This window comes from Genypterus blacodes, unplaced genomic scaffold, assembly GCF_046128005.1.
Source record: "Genypterus blacodes isolate CSIRO-AG114 ecotype Tasmania unplaced genomic scaffold, CSIRO-AGI_Gbla_v1 ptg000042l_1, whole genome shotgun sequence".
NCBI lineage: Eukaryota > Metazoa > Chordata > Actinopteri > Ophidiiformes > Ophidiidae > Genypterus > Genypterus blacodes.
The window spans coordinates 555404-578751 of record NW_027466855.1 but is presented as its reverse complement, the minus strand read 5'-3'; the positions used below and the strand labels follow the sequence as shown (position 1 = coordinate 578751).

General features: G+C 45.1%; 2 protein-coding genes across 2 annotated transcripts; both read left to right on the top strand.

The window, feature by feature from the left end:
- The first annotated feature begins 2154 nt into the window (after nucleotides 1-2154).
- On the top strand, nucleotides 2155-6581 carry batf (basic leucine zipper transcription factor, ATF-like). The gene is made up of 3 exons (XM_076148707.1): nucleotides 2155-2395; nucleotides 3296-3400; nucleotides 5727-6581. The coding sequence occupies exons 1-3, from the start codon at nucleotides 2333-2335 to the stop codon at nucleotides 5934-5936; spliced, it is 378 nt and encodes a 125-aa protein (XP_076004822.1). The 5' UTR covers nucleotides 2155-2332; the 3' UTR covers nucleotides 5937-6581.
- A 219-nt stretch (nucleotides 6582-6800) lies between these two features.
- LOC142999244 (choline/ethanolamine transporter flvcr2b-like) lies at nucleotides 6801-20507 on the top strand. Its single transcript, XM_076148703.1, has 11 exons — nucleotides 6801-8013; nucleotides 11770-11911; nucleotides 14080-14220; nucleotides 14777-14844; nucleotides 14986-15089; nucleotides 15690-15800; nucleotides 16720-16825; nucleotides 17366-17483; nucleotides 18726-18772; nucleotides 19128-19252; nucleotides 19835-20507. The coding sequence occupies exons 1-10, from the start codon at nucleotides 7456-7458 to the stop codon at nucleotides 19185-19187; spliced, it is 1455 nt and encodes a 484-aa protein (XP_076004818.1). The 5' UTR covers nucleotides 6801-7455; the 3' UTR covers nucleotides 19188-19252; nucleotides 19835-20507.
- Nucleotides 20508-23348: the final 2841 nt, after the last annotated feature.

The window sequence follows — 23348 nt, the reverse complement described above, 5'->3', positions numbered from 1 at the left end:
TGAATAGACGCTGTAGTGCAGCCTGAGTAATACAGCGGGACCCAGTCTTTTTAACAGCTCTACACACACACACACACACACACACACACACACACACACGCTTACTTCATTTAGCAGATTTTAGCCCTGAACACTGCTGGCCCCTGATCACACACCCGCCTCCTGCTGTAACACATTACATCGCTTTTCATTGTTTTACCGGAACATTAAACACTTTTACTTTCAAATCGTAGGACTACAATTTTACAGCCGCCCTCAATTTCAAGAGACAAATGCAAATATATCTGACATTTTCCATCACAAAAATATCAAAGCTTCATCATATTTTTCAGAAAACTCCAGAATGAATCATTGATTATTTTACACTGATAACCCAAGTTGGAATGAGGCTGCATGCCATTAACACACAGTTACAAACACAATAGCTGACTGACAAAAGACTGAAAATTTCAATACAATGAAAGCGACACTATTTGCTCTATTTTCTCATCATAAAGGTCAGGATGTGTCGTGACTTAATAACCTCCCACTGTCATTTCTAAGGAACAGATACCACAGCTTAAGCATCTGTCTATTCTGTGGAAGTCAATGGCCTTTATGTTCTTAATGGCCGGTGTGATATTTGTTAATAAACCCCTACAGATCCAATCATGTAGAAATTAGCGAACGTTTTCACACATTTTGGAAATGATGGCAGTATCAGGTAAGTTTATAAGGATACATAGATTCTTAGTCATCTAAGGTTCTGTGCGTGACTTATAAGAAAGTGGGTCATAGTTAGTGTGATCTGTAAAGTGGCTTTGTTTCCAAGTGTGTGTGTGTGTGTGTGTGTGTGTGTGTGTGTGTGCGCGCCATGTTGTGGCTCGGTCCTCTATCACAACAAATGTGTCTAATCAGCTTCTTCCTTGCCCCCGTTTCTTCTCTGCTGGGGGCTGAAGTCGTTTTGCAGCACAGGCTGACTAGACGGCTTCATAAATGCCAAGTATTAGAAATGTCTGCCCTTGTCCAAGCTCTTCAAAATTCCTGTGATGGTGGAACATGTTTTTGTGTGGGAGGGCTGTTCTGCCAAGCAAAGCTGTTTTGGTCCTGATTTTGTTCTCTCTCTCTCTCTCACACACACACACACACACACACACAAGAAAATCTTGTTCATGCGCCATCCGATGCTTTAAAGTCTTCCCCCTCTGGCTTTAAGCATCAGTATACGTGCACGTTTGTTTATCACGTCGGAGCGGCTGTAGATCAGGTGTTACATTCTGGTAGAATGACTGGAAGCAAAAGAATCAAACTCATATTTCTCGCCTGTGATTTTCCGTCACGTTCAAATGAATATGCACCGTCTCTGACATTTTTTTCGATATTCCCCCAACATCTTAATCTCAATCCCTGCCTTGTGTTTCCAGTAAGGAGCTTTGAGGTCAGTGTAGGTGGGCCGGCTGCCGGAGAGCCCCTGGGCCTTTCTTCATGCCCAAGTCTCTGTCATTGCCTCACCTCACAATAGCAGCTGCTGTGTTGTAAGCAAGAGACACACACAATGGTAAAATGTTGGAAATAACCATGATGCACGTGTGAGAGCTGATGAAGCAATCATCCATGTTTCTCTCTCTGAGCTGGATGCAAAGGGGTCTCTGGAGGTTTGGGTCGAGACGTGTCACTGTGCTACGCCGGCTTAAGAAAGGGGAAGATGGAATCCCCATAGTGCCTCTGCAACCCCCGACACACACACACACACGCGCGCACACGCACACATGCACACACACACACACACACACACACACACACACAAGCACACACACACTCAAAATAACACTGTATTTATAAACAATTCTGAGACTGACAATATCTAACCATAGCGGAGTGTGAAGCGGCACACACAGTTAACCTACATGTGCTCGTTCTAAACTTCACCACACCACCTTATTTATGTTGATGTCAACTTTCATCAGACCATCAGAACATCAGACATGTGACTTCCAGGCTAATGCAACTTACCCAGATTCTTACCAGAAACCACAACAGATATATAACTAATTAGGCAGCCAGACCCACAGTGTGTGAGCGTGCGTGTGTGTCAGAGAGAGAGAGAGAGAGAGAGAGAGAGAGAGAGAGAGAGAGGAGGAGGAGTGTCAGAGAGGGAAAGCTTTGAGGGAAGAAAAAAAAGATTCATTACTCATTAAGTGGTAAGCCAAGTTCTTCTCAGCATTCGTTCTGGTACACAGACTCTCTCTCTCACACACACATACACACACACACACACCGCACACACACACCGACTCAGAAAGTCAAAGCAGAAGTGGAGAACGACACAGAGTTTCAGTCGCCTCAGTTGGCTATGGCTCAGGGCTCTGATAGCAATGACACAAGTTACAAGTCGCCATCACCTGGAAGCAGGCCGGTAAGTGTGCACTTCCTTCCTTTCTGCTCTTAAAGGACACACACTTGTTTGCTTTCATGACTATTTCACAGTCAAACTCTGGATGTTCGGCTCTGAAATACAAAAAATGTTACGTCTTTCTGGTAGATCTGTGATTGGGTTGCAATGTTTCAGGCTGTTTGTTGGACAGTCACATCCTCCAGCAGAGACAGAAGCCTTTGTTGCCTCTTTTCACAGTTCCTCTGAGTGTTTCACATGCACACATGGGCTTGCGGCATGACTCGCTTTAGTGTAGGCTTCTGCGAAATTGCAAAATGCATCACTTGTGCAAGTGGTCCAGATAACTTGTTATAGAAGTCTCCAAACTGTGAGTGATGAGAGCTCAGTCACAAACACAGAGTGTGTGAGAAGTGGAGGTTTTCTGTGTACGTCAAACACTCAGGCATTGCTCATCGTGCCTCTTGTGTGTGTGTGTGTGTGTGTGTGTGTGTGTGTGTGTGCTCAGCGGCTTCACGTGTGCTGTTCAAGTTGTAGTTCCAAAACTTCAGATTTAAAAACATGTGGAAATGTGAATCCAGCACAAATGGAAGGCAGCTGTTTAATTCATCAGCAGCATTATGGATCATCACGTTCACACCTTTAATGTACTTCATGCTGCATTTGGATATTGATAAGTTCTGATTAAACCACAAACCCCAGTGTGGAGGACATGAAACAGTGTGTGTGTTGTACCTAACGGATGCCCCGGCCACTCCCTGTAGGTCGGCCCCTCCTTACGTTGACTCCTGTCAAACTGTCGTTAACAAGCAACTCTTCCATTTTGCGTCTGCTTAAACCACAACAGACGTACCAAAACGTCCTCTCCGTTGCCTTGTCATATTTTATCAGTCAAGCGTTAACTGTGTTTCTGTATCTGATCAGAGCTCCTCTGATGACGCAAAGAAGGTGATGCGGCGGGAGAAGAACCGTATCGCTGCTCAGAAAAGCAGGATGAGACAAACGCTGAAGGCCGACACCCTGCACCTGGTGAGGTTACACATGAAGAGCAACACCATACATGTGGCACATTTATGGAACACACACTTTAGTAGATACACTGTGAGGATCTTTTGTCAAACCCATTCACAGAAACATACTCGGAGTTATAATCAGGGTTGAATTGGATTGCACAGGTGTATCTAATAAAGTAACTACTGACTGTTTAGTTCCACTGAGGAGCTGTAGAGGCTTTAGGTGGATTTAAATGATGACAAATACAAATGTTTAACTATAAAGACACAAACAATTACAGATACAAATCCTGTTATCTGTAACATTTGCACATATGGCATTTTTGTGACAGAATAGCTCAAATAATGGACTGAACTCTTCTCTAGTCTTCCTGTCATTCCACGATTCGATGATGTGACAAAATTTTAAATCTTAAATCCACACGATCAACACAAACGCCATGACCTGCTTTTGCTTTGTGAGTGTGTGTATACTACGTTTCTAATGCGCTACTTGCCATGTGACGATGTGTCATGGCTCCTGGTTGAGCTGCACGCTTGGACGCTGCTCTGACTGTTTGCAGAATGTTAAGGAATAAATTATCACGTGTGGGCATCACTCCCCCTTTGCAGCAGAACGCTCCAGCAGCGCCACAGATTACTGCACCGAATACAACAATACCACCATCGGGCAGCTTTGTCCCATTATTATTCTATTTGTAGTTCATCTATGTGATAGTTGGCAGTTTTATCTGCGGCTTATTTGACTCCTCTGGTGATCAAAGCGATTCTATAACAGAATCCTTTACAGTTTGTAGATCTGATCGCTTCTTAGGATTGACACATCGTGTATTCGCTCACGTTGACCCACTTGGTTTCTGTGTGTGTGAGAGAGATGTGTGAGATCTCTGGTCTACGCCACTGTCAACACGTAGAGCAGCTGTTTCTTGTGAACTTTATCAGATCAACTGAAAGGATTTTGACCTTCAAACCCCACACATGTAGGTGCAGGCAGACAGAGTCTTCGTCATTCAAGAAAAAAAACCCCAAAAGCACATTTTCCTTCCCGCACAGTATCTAATATACGATCCACCTCTTTAAACCCTGCGAGGGAGAGAGAGAGAGAGAGATAGACAGATCAAGCACAGAAAGCACCAGAGGACCACAGAGCATGTTTGAGGTTTTGCTTTCATCGTCTCGCTAGATAAACAGGAAGACAACTGTTCCCTCTCTATCACGCGGGGTTTGTTTCCTGTTTGCTCTGTAGTATTTTTCTTCTGCTTCGTATTTTACGTCGTGGGCAGCAGGGGAGAGAAACGCTGTCACTTCTTGTAAAGTGCTGATAGCAGTGGGCTGTATTTGGCTAAATGACGTAAGTAAGGGGTTTGCCCAAGTGTGTGTGACAGTAAGGGCCTCATACGCTTTGTAGTCTCACCTCTGGCCACGGTGTGATGACCTTTTCAATACCCAAGTGGAATATTTCTCGCCTGCTATTCCCACACTGGTAAACAACAGAATAGCAAGCGGTAAACCGTTTGTTCCACTTCTCGTCATTCTCAGAGGTGCAACAACCACAAGACATTTTGGAATATTTGTTGTGGAAATGTACTTTTTATACATATTCACACATGTTTAGTGGGCTGCTGTGTTGTGTTACTTCATCATTGTGTTATAATGCAGTACAGGTATCTGTGTTCACAACCAATGATACTTTGAATACCAGTAAAGTAGCATCAGAGTTGTTCTTTTGCTCCTGTACTTGTGTTTATACATGTTTTTGCGCTTTGACTACAAAACCTGCAGTCCTAGATAAAATGTTCCTTTTCTCAAGATTTTTTTTTTTTTATCATTTTTAAGTTTCCATGGCACAAACAAGTGTCCAATAGTTTCAGTTCAGTTTGATAATCAAGCTTCCTCCATAAACCTGCTTGAGATTAGAAATCCATCACAGTGAACTTCATGCCCGTGTTTATCTCAGTATTTGCTTGTTTATAGCAAATTACTATGTCATTGGTTTCTGTAAACATGCTGTTTGCTGTCTCACATTCCCTGAGTCGAGAGAGATTCATGTTCCTGCAGTGAACAGAGTCAAAAAGACAGAAAACACTGTGGAATGCAGCGGACGTGTGGTAGTAAGATATGCTGAGTTAAATGTTCAGCACAAAAACCTCCTAAAACTCCATGATAGTAACAGGATATAACTTAATACGACAATATTATGAAGTATATGATGTCAAACTGTCTTCCTCTGCCGGTATCCTCTCTGTGTTATGTAATGTCCGTCTCTCTTATCATGTTAAGTGAGGTGAGTAAACACATGAGCGGACACGTCTGATCCTCATCATGTTTCTGCATGTGCACAGGAGAGCGAGAACCTGGAGAAGGAGAACGCCGCGTTGAGGAAGGAGGTGAAGCGGCTGACGGAAGAAGCCAAGTATCTCTCCTCCGTGCTGAGCAACCACGAACCTCTGTGCACCGGCCTGACCCCGCAGACCCCCGACGCCCTCCTCTACTCGCCTCATCACAGCAGCTACCACCACCAGCACATCACCGTACCACACTACCAGCACTGACCTGAGCGGGGCCACGGGCCCAGGATGCGCTGCAAACAGATGACTGACCTCAAAGAAGACGAATGACTGAAGGATGGAGAGATACTGTCTATATAAATGTTTATTATTGCTCAGAACTGATCAGGAGTAACACGAAAGGCCAATTTATCTACCGAACCAAACTGTAACTATTTATTTTGCTTTGGACCATCTATTTGCTTGTATCTGTATGTGAACCTACACAGTTTGATGAGTAGAATGATCATCTTTGAACTAGTCTATGTTTACAGCGAGAGAGCTATCCAACTATCTTAATGTGACACAGAAGATATTTTTGTAAATGGCTTATTTGTCAGCGTCAGGGCGGCTTGTCACATCTGTCGTGATATTTGGAGTTTCTTGTGTTGTTAATGTTTAGTTGTGTTGAATTGAGTTGTGTGTTCGTGTAGATCCATAATGCTCAGGAGCTTTTGACAGATTTGATTGTTGACACAAATGGAATGTAAAGTCAAGGACCGAAATTTGACGACAAAAATGGCTGAGAGGGAAGGAAAGTGAAGGTCTTGACTTCTGCAGTAGTAATAGATATAATAATAGATATCAATAATGCTGATATATGAGAAGAGCCAGCACAGATATTTATTAAATGTTATGCCTTAAATGTGATCAGTTATTGGTTGATTTATATTTCTATGATAAAGAGTTTATTGATATCGCAGGAGTGAGACATGAAGACAGGTGAAGACAGACACACCGGACTTTGATTTGTCTTCATTCACCATTGAGTCTCTAGATGGCGCCATATTACCAATTTGTCGCTTCCTCTCTAAAACACCGAGCACAAATTATTCATTCATACGCTATGAATGAATTTGCTTGTCCGTGAACACAGCAGGGGCGTTTATGGTCCTCAGTTTGCGCGCAGCTATTTTGTATTACTGGACCAAACAAACTGAGCTGAGAAGTATTTTTACGATCAATACTAGTTCAACAATGGCCGTCAGAGTCTCATTTGACGACTCCCACTACACAGGGTGACTGGGATGAAATCAAAGACAGTCATTGTGAAGAGTAAATCAAGTGAAGGCAGATAGTTAAAGGGTCCCACTGTTCGGTAAGCAGAGGAGACGTTGGGATCAAACTCCGCCCTTGGTGGCCGCGGTCTTCCCTTATCCGCGATCCTGGCTCGCAAAGCGGTTGTAAGCGGGTCAGTCGCTCTTGACACGTGTTGACACCGAGAAACACGACCCGAGAGGAAACATGCACTCATCGATTGATCCATAACCTCAACTTCCGTCGGCTATATGGGGCTTCGGGCGCAGAGAGGACAACTAGACGAACTGCAGCGGTGAGGAAATGCGCGCTACACAAACTGGAAGTACAGACGCAAAGTTTGTTTACAACTATCCTGGATTCTTCTAACACGCGTTTCAAATGTCCCCTGCGGCTTAAAACGCTTTGAGACTTTGAGTGTTGTTTACATTAGCTTTGACGCACTTTGACGAAACTTTCTCTCCATGAGGGCACAAGCGACTTTACCATGACTGAGAAACAAGCGCTGGAAGAAACAAGCGAGGGTCTAAGCAGGACGGATCCGGAGAACCAGATCCAGATCGGGGATGATCCGGTCCCGCTGAATGAGAAGGTACCGGCGCAGACCACACGCCTGTACCGACGCCGCTGGTTGATCGTGTTGTTGTTCAGCTCGTATTCCCTCTGTAACTCCTACCAATGGATCCAATACGGCATCATCAACAACATCTTCATGAAGTTCTACGGCGTGGACGCCTTCACCATAGACTGGATGTCCATGATCTACATGCTGACATACATTCCCTTCATATTCCCGGTGACCTGGCTGCTGGATAAGAAGGGGCTGCGGGTCGTTGCGCTGGTGGCCACGGCGCTCAACTGTGCGGGGACGTGGATCAAGGTGCTGAGCGTCAAGCCGAACCTGTTCGCCGTCACCTTCCTCGGGCAGTTCTGCTCCTCCTGCTCCCAAGTCTTCATCCTCGGCATGCCCTCCAGAATAGCGTCGGTGTGGTTCGGGGCAGAGGAAGTGTCCACCGCCTGCTCCATTGGAGTGTTTGGGAATCAGGTAGGCAAATCATACACACACACACAGGCTTACACACACACCTTTGATCAATGATTTAGCCTAGAACCGAGAGCTTAGGCTTGGTTTCAGGTCGGGACTAACTTATGCAAAGTTGCGGGGCCAGGGTTAGTTGGTGCAGGGGGCAACATTGCATTTAGTGCCCCTCATCACACACACACACACACACACACACACACACACACACACACACACACACACACACACACACACACACACACACACACACACACACACGCACGCACGCACGCACGCACGCACGCACACACACACACACACACACCTCACCATTGTGAGCATCTGGAGGTACTGTTGTATTAAATATAAGTCATATAGAGTTTATACTTCCCAAAAATGACCTTTTCAGGCCAACATTCCTTCATCTTCCTCCTCTCTTTGCTCGCTTATCAAATCATTGTCATTTATCTTATCTTATTTCCTCCATCCATAAACTGGGATCATATGTTGCTGCAATGATTCACCGTCCCAGTGTGATTCAGCCGCTCTTCATCCTCACTAATCTGTGTCATCTTTTGGCCGTAAAAGGAGACAGAAACACACGGGCAGAGAGACACAAGTAGCTGCAGAGTGTGTATTTATAGAGATGCATGTTTTATTAACCTGATAATGTAACTTTCACATAAAATAGATGTGTATGTATTGTTTCCAGCTTTGAAAAATTTACATATGAGTTTTTTTATGTAACTTCCCAGTAAATATGTCTCAAAAAAAAACAAAGGAGTGAATTTTTAACTTTTGTAACCAGCCAGGTGTATTATAAACCTTCACTCTGATGAGACCTGGTCTGACCCTCGTCTGGCCCAAACTGCTTTCCTTCCATTCCACTCTTGTAGCATTTCCATTGTACTTTGTGTTTCCTGTTGTAAAAGAGTTTCCTGTCGCTGATAAAGTGGTTTAAGCTTTTACCTTGAAATCATCGAATCACCTCAGCCACCAGTGAATTTACTATGAACCATTTCAGAGGTCACCCGGCAGCTTCCCCCTGTGTGTGTGTGTGTGTGTGTGTGTGTGTGTGTGGGTGTGTGGGTGGGTGTGTGTGTGTGTGGGCATTCACATCAGCTGATCGTGCAGAAGATCATTCGGCACCAAACGCCCACATTTTATCAGCACAAAAGTCCCTGTCCTCTGATGAAGACAGGAAGCTGGATGATGTTATATTAGACACAACAGTCTGTGTCGCCCACACAGACAGATAATCCACGCTTACCGTCATTGTGTAAGTTACAATGTGTCAACAGGCTTCACAGGCCAAAGATCATTCCTTCCAGCATACAATGATAAAGGGCTGATTGACTGATTGACTGAGCCTGTTGGTTGTTTGACGACGGCCCGAAGGAATATGGGTGTGTGCGCTCATTAACGCTCACTTGTCAAACAAATGCTTCTTTTGCTTCTTCAAGTTGCTGAAGAAGAAGACAGCAGGCAGTAAACAACTGCTGCCTCAGCTGGAAAACACGCAAACCTGGCAACTCTGAGATGCTGGATTCAAATGTCACAGCTGGTTGAGCTTAGCAGAACAGACGGATAAGATACGGTCTCTAAATCTGTACATCTCTACATTATAACCTTCTTGTAGATGTAAACACCATCCTCCTTAGTAGCCTTCTGAACTTTGTCCTGTCAGGTAGGGTCAGGTCTGACATAGGCGTTGCCACGTCGACCAAAAATGATTAGCAGGTGGTTCTACAGTGCTGGCACCTGCGCATAGCCTGCATAGCTGAAGATATAAAAAGCTCTGAGTGTCAGTGAACGCCTCGTTTGCTATCACGGTTGCATGTCATCAAAAAACAAGTTGGACAGACTCAGAGTGAAAATGCAAACTGATGGTGTTTTAACCAGGAGGTCCTTGTGTCTGGATTGACTCTTCCCTTCTCTTCTATCTTAACTCTCAACATCTGCAATCAGTTCATAATCATTTATCAAGTTTTAGCAGCACAAAAAGGATATGAGGGGAAAAATCCACAGTGAATTCAAATGGGAGGTTTCACAAGAGACTTCAAGTTGTTTTTGGATCCACTTTAAACTGTCAGTTAATACAAGTTAGTGAGTGGGAGGAGTTTGAATAAATGCATCTTTTCCATCGCATTGATAGATCACATGACATTGTTGAAGGTAATGAATGTGTGAGTGGGTCCCCAGTGTCATCACATGCAGTGAGAGGTGAACAGGCTGAGGGGACTGCAGGACAGAGAGAGAGAGAGAGAGAGAGAGAGAGAGCAAGTCCACTTCTTCACTTCTCTGTCAGGACTCACGTTGTAGTAGAAGTAGTTGAAGTCGCAGCCCCACATGACACCAGGATTTGAGGGTTTAAGCTCAGTAAGTCGGGACTGGACGCATGACAAGAGTCCAGAGGGATATATTAGCTGACAGATTAAGATCTCACACATTCCAGGGACCGCAGCTGAAATGCCTCAAAACGATGCGATGACAGAACCGGTTTGCGAGGAAGCTGTGCAACATCTGGCTCCGGGTCTGGCCTCGCTGAAGTGGTGTCCGGGACCTTTGGGCCGGGCCGTCTCCGTCAGTTCCCCGTTAGACGTGGACGTGTTAAACAGTGACCATGCGGGACTGATCCCAAAGGCGAAGACCAAACTCTACCACCGCCGCTGGCTCATGCTCTTCCTCTTCAGCGCCGTCTCAGCCAGCAATTCCTTCATGTGGCTGCAGTACGGCATCATCAGCAACATATTCATGAGATTCTACAACATCGACTCCCTGGCCATCGACTGGCTCTCTATGATCTACCTGCTCACCTACATTCCGCTCATCCTGCCGGTCTTGTGGCTTCTGGAGAACAGGGGCATCCGGGAGGTCGTGCTCGTGGGTTCGGCCTTTAACTGCATCGGCGCCTGGATCAAAATAGGGAGCGCCGGTCCCGATCTGTTCCCCATCACCTTCTTCGGCCAGTTTGTGTGCTCGGTAGCCACCGTGTTCATCCTGGGTATTCCCTCTTACCTGGCCTCAGTGTGGTTCGGAGAGACAGAAGTTTCCACCGCCTGTTCCATCGGCGTTTTGGGAAACCAGGTTTGTGTGGAGAAGGAGTATCTCACATGTTTGCTTATCTCTGCTCCAGTGTCCATTCAGCGAGGCTTTAAACGAGCTGAACGCTGTGTGTGCAATACTGGACTGAATACCAGAGACGTATAGGAGCTCTAGTGTCTCAGTGTGAGTCCGGGAGGAATTGTGTTAACTGTTTGTTGAAACCCCCCCTGTCATGCCTTTTCTATTTAGCAATTCAAATGTGAAAACACTTTGCAAACTATGAAATTCTGTGTTAAATCAAAGTCACCTGACACAAATCCTTAAATCAAATCATAGGAATTATAATGAAATTGGTACGATCGCACAAATAACACATTTTTTCCAGGGTGTCACCAGGATACTGTGTTTCTCAGCGGAGCGTGTCTGTGCACAGTTTGATTTGTGTGATGTGTGTAACTCTAATCTGTTCCGATAAGGGATCAAATCTGTGTGTGCATGTGTTTGACACAGTTAAATATCAGCAAATACTCTATTTCTATTTCCTCTCTCTCATTCAATCTTTTCTCACTCTCTCTCCCCCCCAACACACACAAACATGAACCAGCTGCACGGCTCCTGCAGCTGCCATGCAGTTCTGTGGTTGAGCAACTAGAAGTCCACATTGATTGGCGGGTTAAAGTCTGAGCCGCTGCTGTTTGCTCATCTGTGTCGCCTGTGCTCTTCTCCGTCTTACAGCTGGGCATCGCCATCGGGTTCCTGGTGCCTCCCATCCTGGTGCCCAACGTGGACGACATGGACGAGCTGGCTCACCACATCAGCATCATGTTCTACATCACGGCAGGCGTGGCCACCTTGCTCTTCATCCTTGTTGTGTTTGGTGAGTGGTTTTCTGTAACGTGACTTCAAATTCAGACAAAATGGATTCAAAACTGACTTTCAAAAGCGTCCAACCCGCTGCAGCCAACAGCTTCCTGGGAATATGAGGATAAACTAGGTAACCAATCGGCCCGGACCTTTTATCTGAGTTGTATTGTCTGGGCTCCCGGCTCGGGCTGAAGGGAATTCCTTATTCAGCAGGCAAAGTGGTGGTGATGTCTGCAATTTCTAGTTGTACCCTCAGACAAGAAGCCCCATTCAGCGGAGGAGAGAAGGCGCTGACCTGCGTGTTCACACACAGGACAACTCCTCCTCCGCCTCGTAGGACGCGCTGAGAAAGAGAGGCCATTGTCACGACCATTGCATCTATGACGATAACAAGGTCAAGAAAACATCTGGGGAACGGGTCACAGCACGCTTTGGCACTCTGAGAACAATCTAGGCTTGGTGCGAGGTCTGAGTCGCTTTAAAGGTTGAAAGAGGTGAAACCAACGATTGTGCTGGAAAGAGGAAATGAGGTCAGGAGAAATGCTTTGTAACAGTTTGAGCTCCCCTGCTGTGCTTTGCTTCTACGTTGTCTATGCGTCTCAGAGTCCCTGAGTCACATTGTCACATGGTCGACAACCAGGCAAGCAAATACTAGACGTGGAAGTGAAACTCTACTCTAAACTACTTTCACACTAATCTGCCTATTCTCAATCTAATCCCAATGCCATTCTCACGTGTTCATAAAGCCCAAAACAAGGGGAACACGGCTCCACATCCATGAAACTCCCCGTGGCTCACAGACAGAAACGCAGCCCTTTGATGCGCTTTGATCTAATAATAATCGAGGTCGACTCCTGAACCGGACGTCTTGTATTTAACTGAACTATTGAACGGAGGAACAAGCGCCATTGTCCCGTCGAGGCAGGGAGTCCGATTCCGCATAGATAGCAATTGTGGTTTTACTGCGCAATCGGGCAATGGCGTCCTCTGCTTTGACTCGTTCAGCAGGATATAGGTTCTTTGACAGGATGTGCAGACTCCTCCCCCTCCCCCTCGCCGTCCCTCAGTCACGCGACGGCTGGTACCAGGCGCCTGACTCATGCGCCACGTATTCAATTCACATCGGTTGGCCAATAGTTGCATGATGACATGACACATATACTCACAGCACGCACTCATACATGCATACAAGATGCCATGTGTGAGGGTTGTCCTGCTGGCGCCGCCATCTGTGGTCCCAGTGAGTCAGCTGGGCCGCACACACACACCACAGTCCCAGGGGTTTCAGAGGAGGATTCTGAAGTTCATCTCCCGTTTCAACCCAAACCTGTTGTTTTTTGTTGAAGGGTGACACTTTCCCACTAATACACACACACACACACACACATTGTTCCACACACATTCAAATGTTTGCGCCCTCCTCCTACACACACATGCACCTGAGGGGGCACCGCAGGGAGCCAGTGGAGCAGGTTGAGAGGGTTCGGTGCCTTGCTCAAGGGCATCTCTCCGCTGTGGCCTGGAGGCTGACTGGCTGTCCTTCCGCCTGAGAAAGACAGAGTGGTGTGTGTGTGTGTGTGTGTGTGTGTGTGTGTGTGTGTGTGTGTGTGTGTGTGTGTGTGTGTGTGTGTGTGTGTGTGTGTGTGTGTGTGTGTGTGTGTGTGTGTGTGTGTGTGTGTGTGTGTGTGTGTGTGTGTGTGTGTGTGTGTGTGTGTCTGGATAGTTTACGATACGAAGCACATAACTGTCGCATGGTTCCGTGTCCTTGTCATAGATGTGCATGTGGCGGCCATCTGTGAAGTCCGTGTCTGTCTGTGTGTGTGTGTGTGTGTTGAGATGTAAGAATGTTGTGTGTACAGTCTTGAGTTGCGGTTGTGTCCAGTAGCAGCATCAAATTCTCACTTTGGCTGAAGCAACGGAGCATTCTTTCCTTTGAAAAGTTTCCTGGCCAGTGGAACACACACACACACACACACACACACACACACACACACACACACACACACACACACACACACACACACACACACACACACACACACACACACACACACACACACACACACACACACACACACACACACACACACACACACACACACACACACACACACACACACACACACTCTCACAGTATTGAGTGAATGAATGAAAACTAAAAGTGTGTGTCCGTCATGTCAGTGTTCCAGGAGCGTCCGGAGATCCCCCCCACCCCGGCCCAGGCCACGGCTCGCTCCATCCCGCCGGAGCAGTACTCCTACACCGCCTCCATCCTCCGACTGCTGCGCAACAAGGCCTTCATCCTCCTCATCATCAGTTACGGTCCGTCCCTAATCCTTGCTTGTCTTTGACCGCTTCTGCATAATTCAAAACTCTTAACAAGGTGGCTCTTGCTAAACCTCATGCTGGCGTTTACCAGGATGGGTTCAAAGTTTGTTCACAGCCTGACAATGTTTAACAAAAGGGTTAAATGTGTGTGTGTGTGTGTGTGTGTGTGGGTGGTGAAGTGAAAGGACTCTTAGAGGATCAGCTCGGTGTCTTCAGTGGTTTCTATATGTCTGCATCTGTTGTTTCACCTTTCGTGACATCACAGCTCTCACTCATCATGTGTCTATTATTAGTGTGTGTGTGTGTGTGTGTGTGTGTGTGTGAGTGAGTGTGAGGGTGTTTCCAGTCTACATTGTTCACCTTTTGGCCCTCAGACATGTCAGCAGGGTGACGGTGCTGAAGCTCCACCTGTCCCTGTCACTTGGACTCTGGCTGATCGTCATGGATCAGGCCAGAGTCCAGATTAAATACAGCAGATTTGTAATCATAATGCGTGATTAGCAGTCATAGTTGCATGTTTTAGTTGATAACAGATGTATCTTCTCCTCAGGGCTGAACGTGGGCTGTTTCTACGCCGTCAGCACGCTGCTCAACCGCATGATCATCGAGCATCACCCTGTAAGTTCATCACGCAAAGTGTAAACACGCACACACACATGTAGTCAGGTAGACCAGAGGCGACCCCTCATGCGTGTTGACATGCAGCGGTCTGGGTCACGAGGCTTGTTAACCTCCGTCTGCTGTTCCTGGATGTTTCAGGGGGAAGAGGTGAATGCTGGGAGAATTGGCCTCACCATCGTCATTGCCGGCATGGTCGGGTCGCTGATCTGTGGCATCTGGCTGGACCGAACCAAAACCTACAAGTAAGAGCACAGATCAATACATGGGATTGACTGGTGATTGAATATTGATGACTGGTGATGATGTGTGAATGTTCTGACAGGATGTTGGTCAACGTTTCTCTTTTTATTTGGCCTCAGCGGGGAGCAGAAAGGGACAAGGTGGCGCTTGTTCTTGTTTTTGTCCATCCGTCCACATGACAAGCTGTGCTCTGATGTTTCCCCAGCCGGCTTTATTTGCTGTTATTATGCTGCGGGTGTGTGTGTGCGTGTGTGTGTGTGTGTGCGTGTGTGTGTGTGTGTGTGTGTGTGTGTGTGTGTGTGTGTGTCGAGGTTTGTTCCTGTGGCTCCGGGTCTCATGGGACCTCAGACTGCGTCCTACGTCACTGTCACCTCATTGCCCCTCCCCCCTCCCTTTGCGCCCCCCTGCTGTGTGTCTTCAAGCACAGAGCGTGTTCATGCTTGTGGCAGACGTGCAGAGACGCCCAGCTTTAGTCACCTTCAGTCTTCACACATGACCACACATTCCAGGACATTTACAGATAGTTTAATGTTTAATGATTCAAATGTCTGAACTGCTTTTATTAGGTTTTTTTCTTCATTGTTTCATTGTTTGTTTTCCAGGCAGACCACCCTGGCCGTGTACTTCATGTCTCTGGTGGGGATGATCGTCTACGCCGCCACGCTCAATCTGGGACACCTATGGGTGGTCTTCATCACCGCCGCAGCGCTCGGGTGTTGTTTCTTTCTTTCTTTCTTTTCCTTTTTGTCTTTCCAGTTAGATTGCTCCAGTTTTCCACCCTTCCCTCCTGCGGCCCTCACACGTACCAGAAGCGATAAGTGAAAGAACAAACAGTAGAAAACGTTGCATTCTTCTAGCCGTGTTTATCTTGTGGCCGACCTTGCAGCTTAAGCCTTGCAGTGAAGCTCCGGCTTTGCCTCTGGGTGCAGACTCACACATTCTCCCCCTATCAGTTGTCTCGAAATTTGCCAGCGGACAGCAGCTGAAGTTAGGTTGTGCAACACAGATCAGCAGAACGGACGCCTGCTTCATGTGCTGCATTAAGAAATATGCCTGAAGTTATTTTGAATTGGAAATGTTGCCTAATTTGACTCAACATCTCACATTTGGAGCTGAAAACCAGATTTTGTTTTAAGATTTAAGAAGAGTTTAAACTTTGAAATCATAACATTAACAGACGTTTTAGGCCAAACTCACACAAAGGTTGCGTCACAGTTTCGGAGGTAAATCAGCAGCAGAAGCTCCACGTTACCTCTGATACTCCTGGTGTTCAGATGATAACGTTATCATGCTTCAGCACTCAGGACTGTGTGGGTTTTTTCCTTTTTTTCCTTTTCTTAGAATTGACACTCAAATTTGTTGCTGTGAGTCAAAGACAAAAGAGCAGAGTCACAGCCTGTGACTCTGTTCTTTTGTCTGTTATGATGATAAATGTAAATTATCAAATTAGAAATGTTGAAACTTTACTGGAACGTGGAGGGAATGCGGTCAAAAACAGCAACAAATCATCAATAAGAGCAAAGTAGAAATATGATGCATGATATCTACAGAGGAAAACATCAGTCACAGAAACCTCTCATCCAGTGAGAATCGCAGAATTTCACGCCCTCTTGTTCTCTCGTGTGCCTTCAGGTTCTTCATGACTGGATACCTGCCGCTGGGTTTCGAGTACGCCGTTGAGTTGACCTACCCCGAATCTGAGGGAACGTCTTCCGGCCTCCTCAACTGTTCAGCACAGGTAAGAGTGAAAGACGCCACTCCAACTCCAGCTCCTTCTAAAACCTCATTACAGCCGCAGAGAAATCCACAAATGGTCTGCGTAGCGCCTCCTAGTGATGGAATCTGATAAAGGGCAGGTAGGAATGTAGAGGAAGGAGTCTCTGCCACTCCACCGTCCTCGTTCCCCTCGTTCAGGCAGAACGGCCGCATATTTCTCAGCCTATTCATCCGTGTCAACCATTCTCGTCTTTGTTGTGAATCAAGTGGTGACATTTCACTCACTTGGCAACCGTTTGCCCGTGCGGTTGAAAGACGACAAGTGAGGTTATGAAAACGTACTGGCAGGGTACAGAGTGAGTCGAATGAAACTGTGAATGAAACACATACTGTGTGTGTGTGTGTGTGTGTGTGTGTTCGTGTGTGTGTGTGTGTGTGTGTGTGTGTGTTCGTGTGTGTTCGAGGTTGAGGATAAACACATTTGCATTGCATTTGTCTTTTATTGTGTGTGTGTGTGTGTGTGCCAACTGTTTCTAACTGTTGCATTCTTGTGCATGCACAGGTGTTTGGCATCATCTTCACCATCTGCCAGGGGAAGATCATGGAAGATGCTAGATTCGGCACTCTTGGAGGAAACATCTTCCTCTGTGTGTTTCTTCTCATCGGTACAATAATAACCGGTAAGGCTGTGACTGTGGCTTTGAATAGGAGTCATAACACGATACAGAGTATATGTCATATATGCTTCAGAATCGTTACTGTTTCTCAGTTAATTTCCAAGAAAATAAAGGTTCTGGTTAGTGTGTAACTCCAGACCCCTGCAGGAGTTCATGTGGTCGTCTATATACTGTACTTATATGCTATAGGTGCTGCATATATGATAAATAATCAACACATCTTACCACAAGAGCCTGAGCGAGAGGCTGAATGTCTGTTGCTGTTCTTAAGTGAACTTTGGCCATAAACAGCCTGTAACCACATGTACTCTCTTTTTCTGCTGGATGTTTTTAATTATGCAGTGTTTAGCTGAAGAATCTAACAAAACAGAGCAGAGTGTGGCGCGGTAAACAGTTTCCGAGGGGGTTTTAACTGAGTAATGGAACACTGTGCATCATTCTGAAGGCAACAAACATGTTCCTGTTTACTAATTGACATACATTGCAGAGGGACGGGCCTTAATGCCTCAGTGGACAGCAAATCAACACAAAGTCGCTTGGGTCATTTCATCGCCCTTCCAGGAGTTTATGCACAACAAATAACTTCTTAAAAGGACATTAGCCACTGAAGCGTTAAACTCGGTTCACACCTAGATGTTTTAATGAGCCTTTTGTGTCGACAAAGGTCAGAACACTGACTCATCCTCGTCTGTTACTTACTCAGCTTTGCAAAATATGACTGGTAGGCAGTTCTGAAAAGTTCTGAACAGCTTTAGTGAAGGGAAAATATTTTCTAAAAAATCCTTTACTGGATGCAAAAAAACCACAGCTTGGCCAAAAGTTATATCGAAATTTTACAGTCTGTAACATTTACACCTAGGTCAGAGGTCAAAGTCATAATTTGCAGTGCAATGTGCAGTATGACGTCATTAACTTCAATTTAAGTGTTTTTTTATTTTAATTTCGTTAGTTAAGTTTGAAGGAAAGTACTCAAGGCTGGCAAATACTTGTACAATGTCATTTCCTTTTAAGAAACAGTTGTAGTATAATTGTGTATGGGAGCCATCTAGTGGTTGCTCATCGTTATTGCAGCATCATTCTTCAAATTATTTTCGCATGCCAAATCTTATCATATTTCTCCTCTTATTAACTTCTGCATATCAAATAAAAGCCACAAGTAGATTTCATTACTTTTCTGTAATATTTTATTTTATTTGTACTTTAACAAACGTTTGATGTTTCTGTATGTTGTTTTTTTTCCGGCAGGCTTTATCAAATCTGATCTACGAAGACAAATTGCAAACAAGAAAGCAGTAAGTGTGTGTAAGGTTGTTGAGCTTTGATTGCCGAGGATATGGACGCTTTAAGACCAGAGGAGATAATAATGGTGCTTCTAGGAGTTGCAATCTGTTATGTGTTAACTTGTCATCGGTCGCTTTAAGGGCATGTGCAGTAATATTCTTGGGTTTCTGTCAAATGAATTGCATGCGGTGATGTCCAGTACTGTCTGGCTGCATGTCTGCACTAAATAAGGCATTTCCATGAAGTTGCTGTTTGTCCTGCATGTTGCCATTTCACATTTTATCATGCATGGCTTGCCTGCTTGGGTTTGTGTCGGTGAATAAGATAAGATTTGACACTGGTAGTGATCAGTAGCTGTTGTTTTAGGCGGAGGGCCAGTTGTCGGGACGGGACTACGGAACCACAACGACGCTCACAGCAGACTGATCAATAAACTTTTCTTCCAAATACAATCTCCTTCAAATCTTAGCCCGACACACAGATTGGCAAAGGTAGGAGCACCAAGAATCAGCACACACTGTCAATGATCACCCTCACCAGCTTCACACCCTTTCACCTGCTCTGGTTAATGTTAAGTGCCACTACTTCTTAAGCTCACCATGCAACAGTCACAACAAGTGGAACAGTTTTTGCCTTTTCCCCCTCATCTTAAGCACTTTTCAGGCTGTTATTTTCTGCATATACCCCAAGCAAATTCTAGCTGAATGTGTTTTTACCTCAGCTCGGTTATTATTCCCTTCTCAACAAATGCACCTGACATGTCTGTTACAATATAATGCTAAGAAAGGAGTGATGGGCTGTGTCCCAATATCAACAGCAGGACCCAACCTTCATTAGCTGGGTCGCCCAGAGCTCAGCAAAATCTGAGGCCGCTCCCAAAATGAGTGCATAGGGACTAAAACTGAAAGCGCACACGGTGGTCCTCCTTAAAAGGCCACTGAAGTGAAAATTGAAGTTGTTAAAATTCAAACATGTTCAATTTTGCACCAGTAAATTAACAAATGTGATCAATCAGATATAAGTCCTTTTAGAAAATATAATTGCTGAATTAATAAACCTGCTTTAATTGACAGGGACCGTCGGAATGCCAGAATGGGAGCATATCTACACCGGTTATACTCTATGAAACCAACTTGTAGACACACTAACACACACAGACTGGGACCTCCAGTTAATGCACAAGGATGGGAAAGACACAATGAAGAACAAACATTAAGAACGGCTGCTTATGTTTCATGTGTTAATTAGAATCTGATAATCAACGAAAAAGTAACTGTCCCATTTCAGAACTATTGCCTTTTCAGTATAATTTAATTACTCTCTCTAATCATGCCAAGAGAGCGGAAACATTTGTTAATGCCTCAGAGATTTTTATGGAAATATTGTGTACAATTATGTATGTACATGTAATTTTTATATTGTATTTGAAAAAACTGGCTCGACACAAATGGAGGATTATTTCTAACATCATGTTTACTCATTAAAAATAATACTTGTCAAAATGTTTTCTCAAGTGTCTGGTCTTTAAATTGTTACGATTTTAAACATTTCTCTCAGATTTGATGGAAATGGTGTCAAACACAACAAACACACTTGACCTACTCCCAGTAACATGTGGACACCAGTGACGTACAACAACAACAACAACAACAATAAAAGGCATTTTATTTTGATGTGACATATACTATTGTAAAGTATTGGTAAGGTTAAAAGAAAAAAAAGAAATAAACACAACACTTACATTCTAATACCTGAAGGTGATCTGTTTCTTTCTACGTGTCACCTTGGCGCACTTCTCAAAAAAGCCGCAGGGTGGCGCTGATGGACGCCTAGATCCTGGTCTGAGGCAGCAGTGCAGCTAAACCGGAGCGTAACTGTCTGCCGCTTGTTATTAACTACAGGTGAGTTTATATTTCTCTAAACCAACTATACACACTCCGGTTGAAGCGTCAGACTTGTTGCTTTAAGTGTGTCAAGTGAAAATGTTGCTTTAAAGGTGAAAGAAGAAGCGATGTGAGCACATGTGAAGCTAATGAAGCTATCAATCCAGGTGCTCAGTGCTCAGTGCTCATTAGCCTCTGTGAGCCCTCTTGACCTCAATATTATAACTTTATTCGGCACTTTGCTTGAAAAGGAGTTGCGCACATAATCCCAGTCATGCTTTATGTTTTTGTGGGTTTACTTGTGTATTTAATTTTTTATATTTAATATTTTAAAAAGTTAAAAGTTGTAGTTAAGTCCCGTTGTCTTACAGTTGGTCGATCGAGGCCATAAGAGTTTGATATTATATGTGGCAAAGGTAAAATAAACAAATATCCATTCGAAATATGAGACTGTAGTGACACCAAACTACCGTAAATATCTTGGAAGTTGTGTTAAGGAGAATCGGCTCAGTTCAGTCACTGCACTTACCCTTGTTCGCCACATGGTGGTGTCATTTGACCATACATCAGTTTTCACAAAGCAGGACAACAAGCAAGGGACAGTAGAGCTAAGGTGAGCCCTTTGTATCAGTGGTGTGTGTCCCTGTGTAGGTTGTTTATACTGTTGATTAATATTGAAGATGTCTGCTATATTTGCACTCATAGGGAGCGACTAGAATCGAACAGAATGTTTAAATGACCGCTCCAATTCCATACTATGAACTTCTCATTGACATGGACAGATAGAAGGAGCAGAGAGATAGTGAGCAGCTCTTTGATGAGGTCATTCTAACTGAGGGCCAGTGTTCAGAAAGTGTTTCCCCATCTGACTGATTCTCTCATGATCTCATTGTCCTCTAGTAAACTAAAGACTGATCCCTTGTGCAGACTGGTTTACTAAAAGTATGCTTTCCCAATATGATGACTTTCTCAGTGCTTCGACCTGTGAAGTGAGTTGTTGTCTCTCAGCTCAGAGGTGCCGTGTTCATCCTGCCGCTCATCAACCAGCAGCAAATCAAATCACTTGGCTTGTACGTTTGTTTCAAATGTGTATAGGAGATGAAGGCGAGAAAACTGGGGGCAAAATAGAGAAGGTAGAGTGGCAGTATTACAACAAAGTGCCTTTATAATAATTTAGTCACTGCTGCACTGGGGCAATTCCAATTATGAGTATTGTGCTGTACCGTGACAAATCCCATAATACTAGTGAACAATTCAAAACCTGTAGAGGATTTTATTCTTTATCCCCATTTCATAAAAAAAACCTTTCCTTATTTGTCCAAACAAGCCACTATTGATGATATATGACATCATCATCAAAGGCACAACAGGTTCCAGCTAAAGCCTTTGTCATGTTTGGGGAGAAGTGAAAGTCAAAGAGCGGCCAAATCAGGAAATGAGGTCCATCTCGCAACAGCTCACACACCCTTAAGTACCTTTAGATTATAATCACTTTGCTGGGAATCAATACACAAAAGGAATCATGGTACTTAACCACCGGCGGTTCACAGAAGGATTTATTACTGGGTTATTGGATTGGAATCCGTTGTACAGGTGGTTCTGTTTTTCTGGTCACTGAGTGTGTAACTGTACTGTTCCCAATTTAGGGTGTAATTTCCGTTTTTGTACTGTAGTAAGGAAACGAACAGTGAAAACATATGTTCATTATCTGGAGTCGCAATTTCCAAAATCCTGTGCCGGTCAGGTCCCGGGTCCTCCGTGAGCAGAGGGGCCTCAGGTCTCTGTTAGACCCTCAGTCAGGGCGCAGATCACATTCATCACCTCTCTTATATTGATGACATCATGGTTTTTACCCTTATGAACCCCGTGACTTCCTCCTCGGTGTGTTTCTATGGCGTACTGGAGGGATCAATAAGCAGGAGTTAATGTATTCCCCCCGTAGACATCTGGGCCTGATCTGGTCCACCGCTGGCTCTCATGGTGGAATCCTGGCAAAGACGATAGCCAAGTGGGCCCTAAGCCGGCTTTGGGATAAATGGCAGCCAGTTTGTGGCGCGCTATTAATGGGCCAAATCATAACAGCAGGAAAAGGCCCGGGTTTGAATCCCACCGGGGCCTCTCTGTGTGGGGCGTTTGAAGGGGTCTCGCCGTGTCTCCAAGGGTTCCAGATTCCTCCAGAGACAGGCAGGTTAGATCTGTGAGAGTCCAGGGTGTGTCCCAGCTCTGGCCTGGATGCTGCCATGGGTTCCAGCCCCTGATGACGTTGCACAGGATAAGTATAGAGAGAGAATAGCAGAAAGAATGGATTGATTTATGATGGATCGATAGACAAATATGCACCGCAACCCATCGAGTCCTGCAAGTCATCATTCTCTAAGAGGCCGGGATGTTATTCTGAAATACCAACGCTTCATTTATATCAGATAAAAGACCTCTGACTCAACTAATGGCTCTTTTCCTCCACGGGGCTGAATTGTGCTGAGCTGGCAGCCCGCTTCATTTTCCACTACACTGGGAGCCGAGCTGAAGCGAGCCCAGGACCCGGTGTTCTGCTCCTGCTCCGTTGCCTCGGTGCCCTGGTGATGACATAGCGACGCAGTGATTTGCTCAAAACATTGCGGCGCCATCTTTAAAAGGCCAGAGAACGTAGCAGCAGCAGCAGCACTGGAAGATAAACGTCTCATATTCATCACATCAGAGGCTT

Bases quoted from the DNA above. Each gene is read 5' to 3' on its own strand.
- batf (XM_076148707.1), top strand. From the start codon at position 2,333: ATGGCTCAGGGCTCTGATAGCAATGACACAAGTTACAAGTCGCCATCA. The intron at 2,396-3,295 runs GTAAGTGTGCAC...GTATCTGATCAG, and splicing joins CATCACCTGGAAGCAGGCCG to AGCTCCTCTGATGACGCAAA. The intron at 3,401-5,726 runs GTGAGGTTACAC...GCATGTGCACAG, and splicing joins AGGCCGACACCCTGCACCTG to GAGAGCGAGAACCTGGAGAA.
- LOC142999244 (XM_076148703.1), top strand. From the start codon at position 7,456: ATGACTGAGAAACAAGCGCTGGAAGAAACAAGCGAGGGTCTAAGCAGG. The intron at 16,826-17,365 runs GTAAGAGTGAAA...GTGCATGCACAG, and splicing joins TCCTCAACTGTTCAGCACAG to GTGTTTGGCATCATCTTCAC. The intron at 17,484-18,725 runs GTAAGGCTGTGA...TTTTTCCGGCAG, and splicing joins CATCGGTACAATAATAACCG to GCTTTATCAAATCTGATCTA.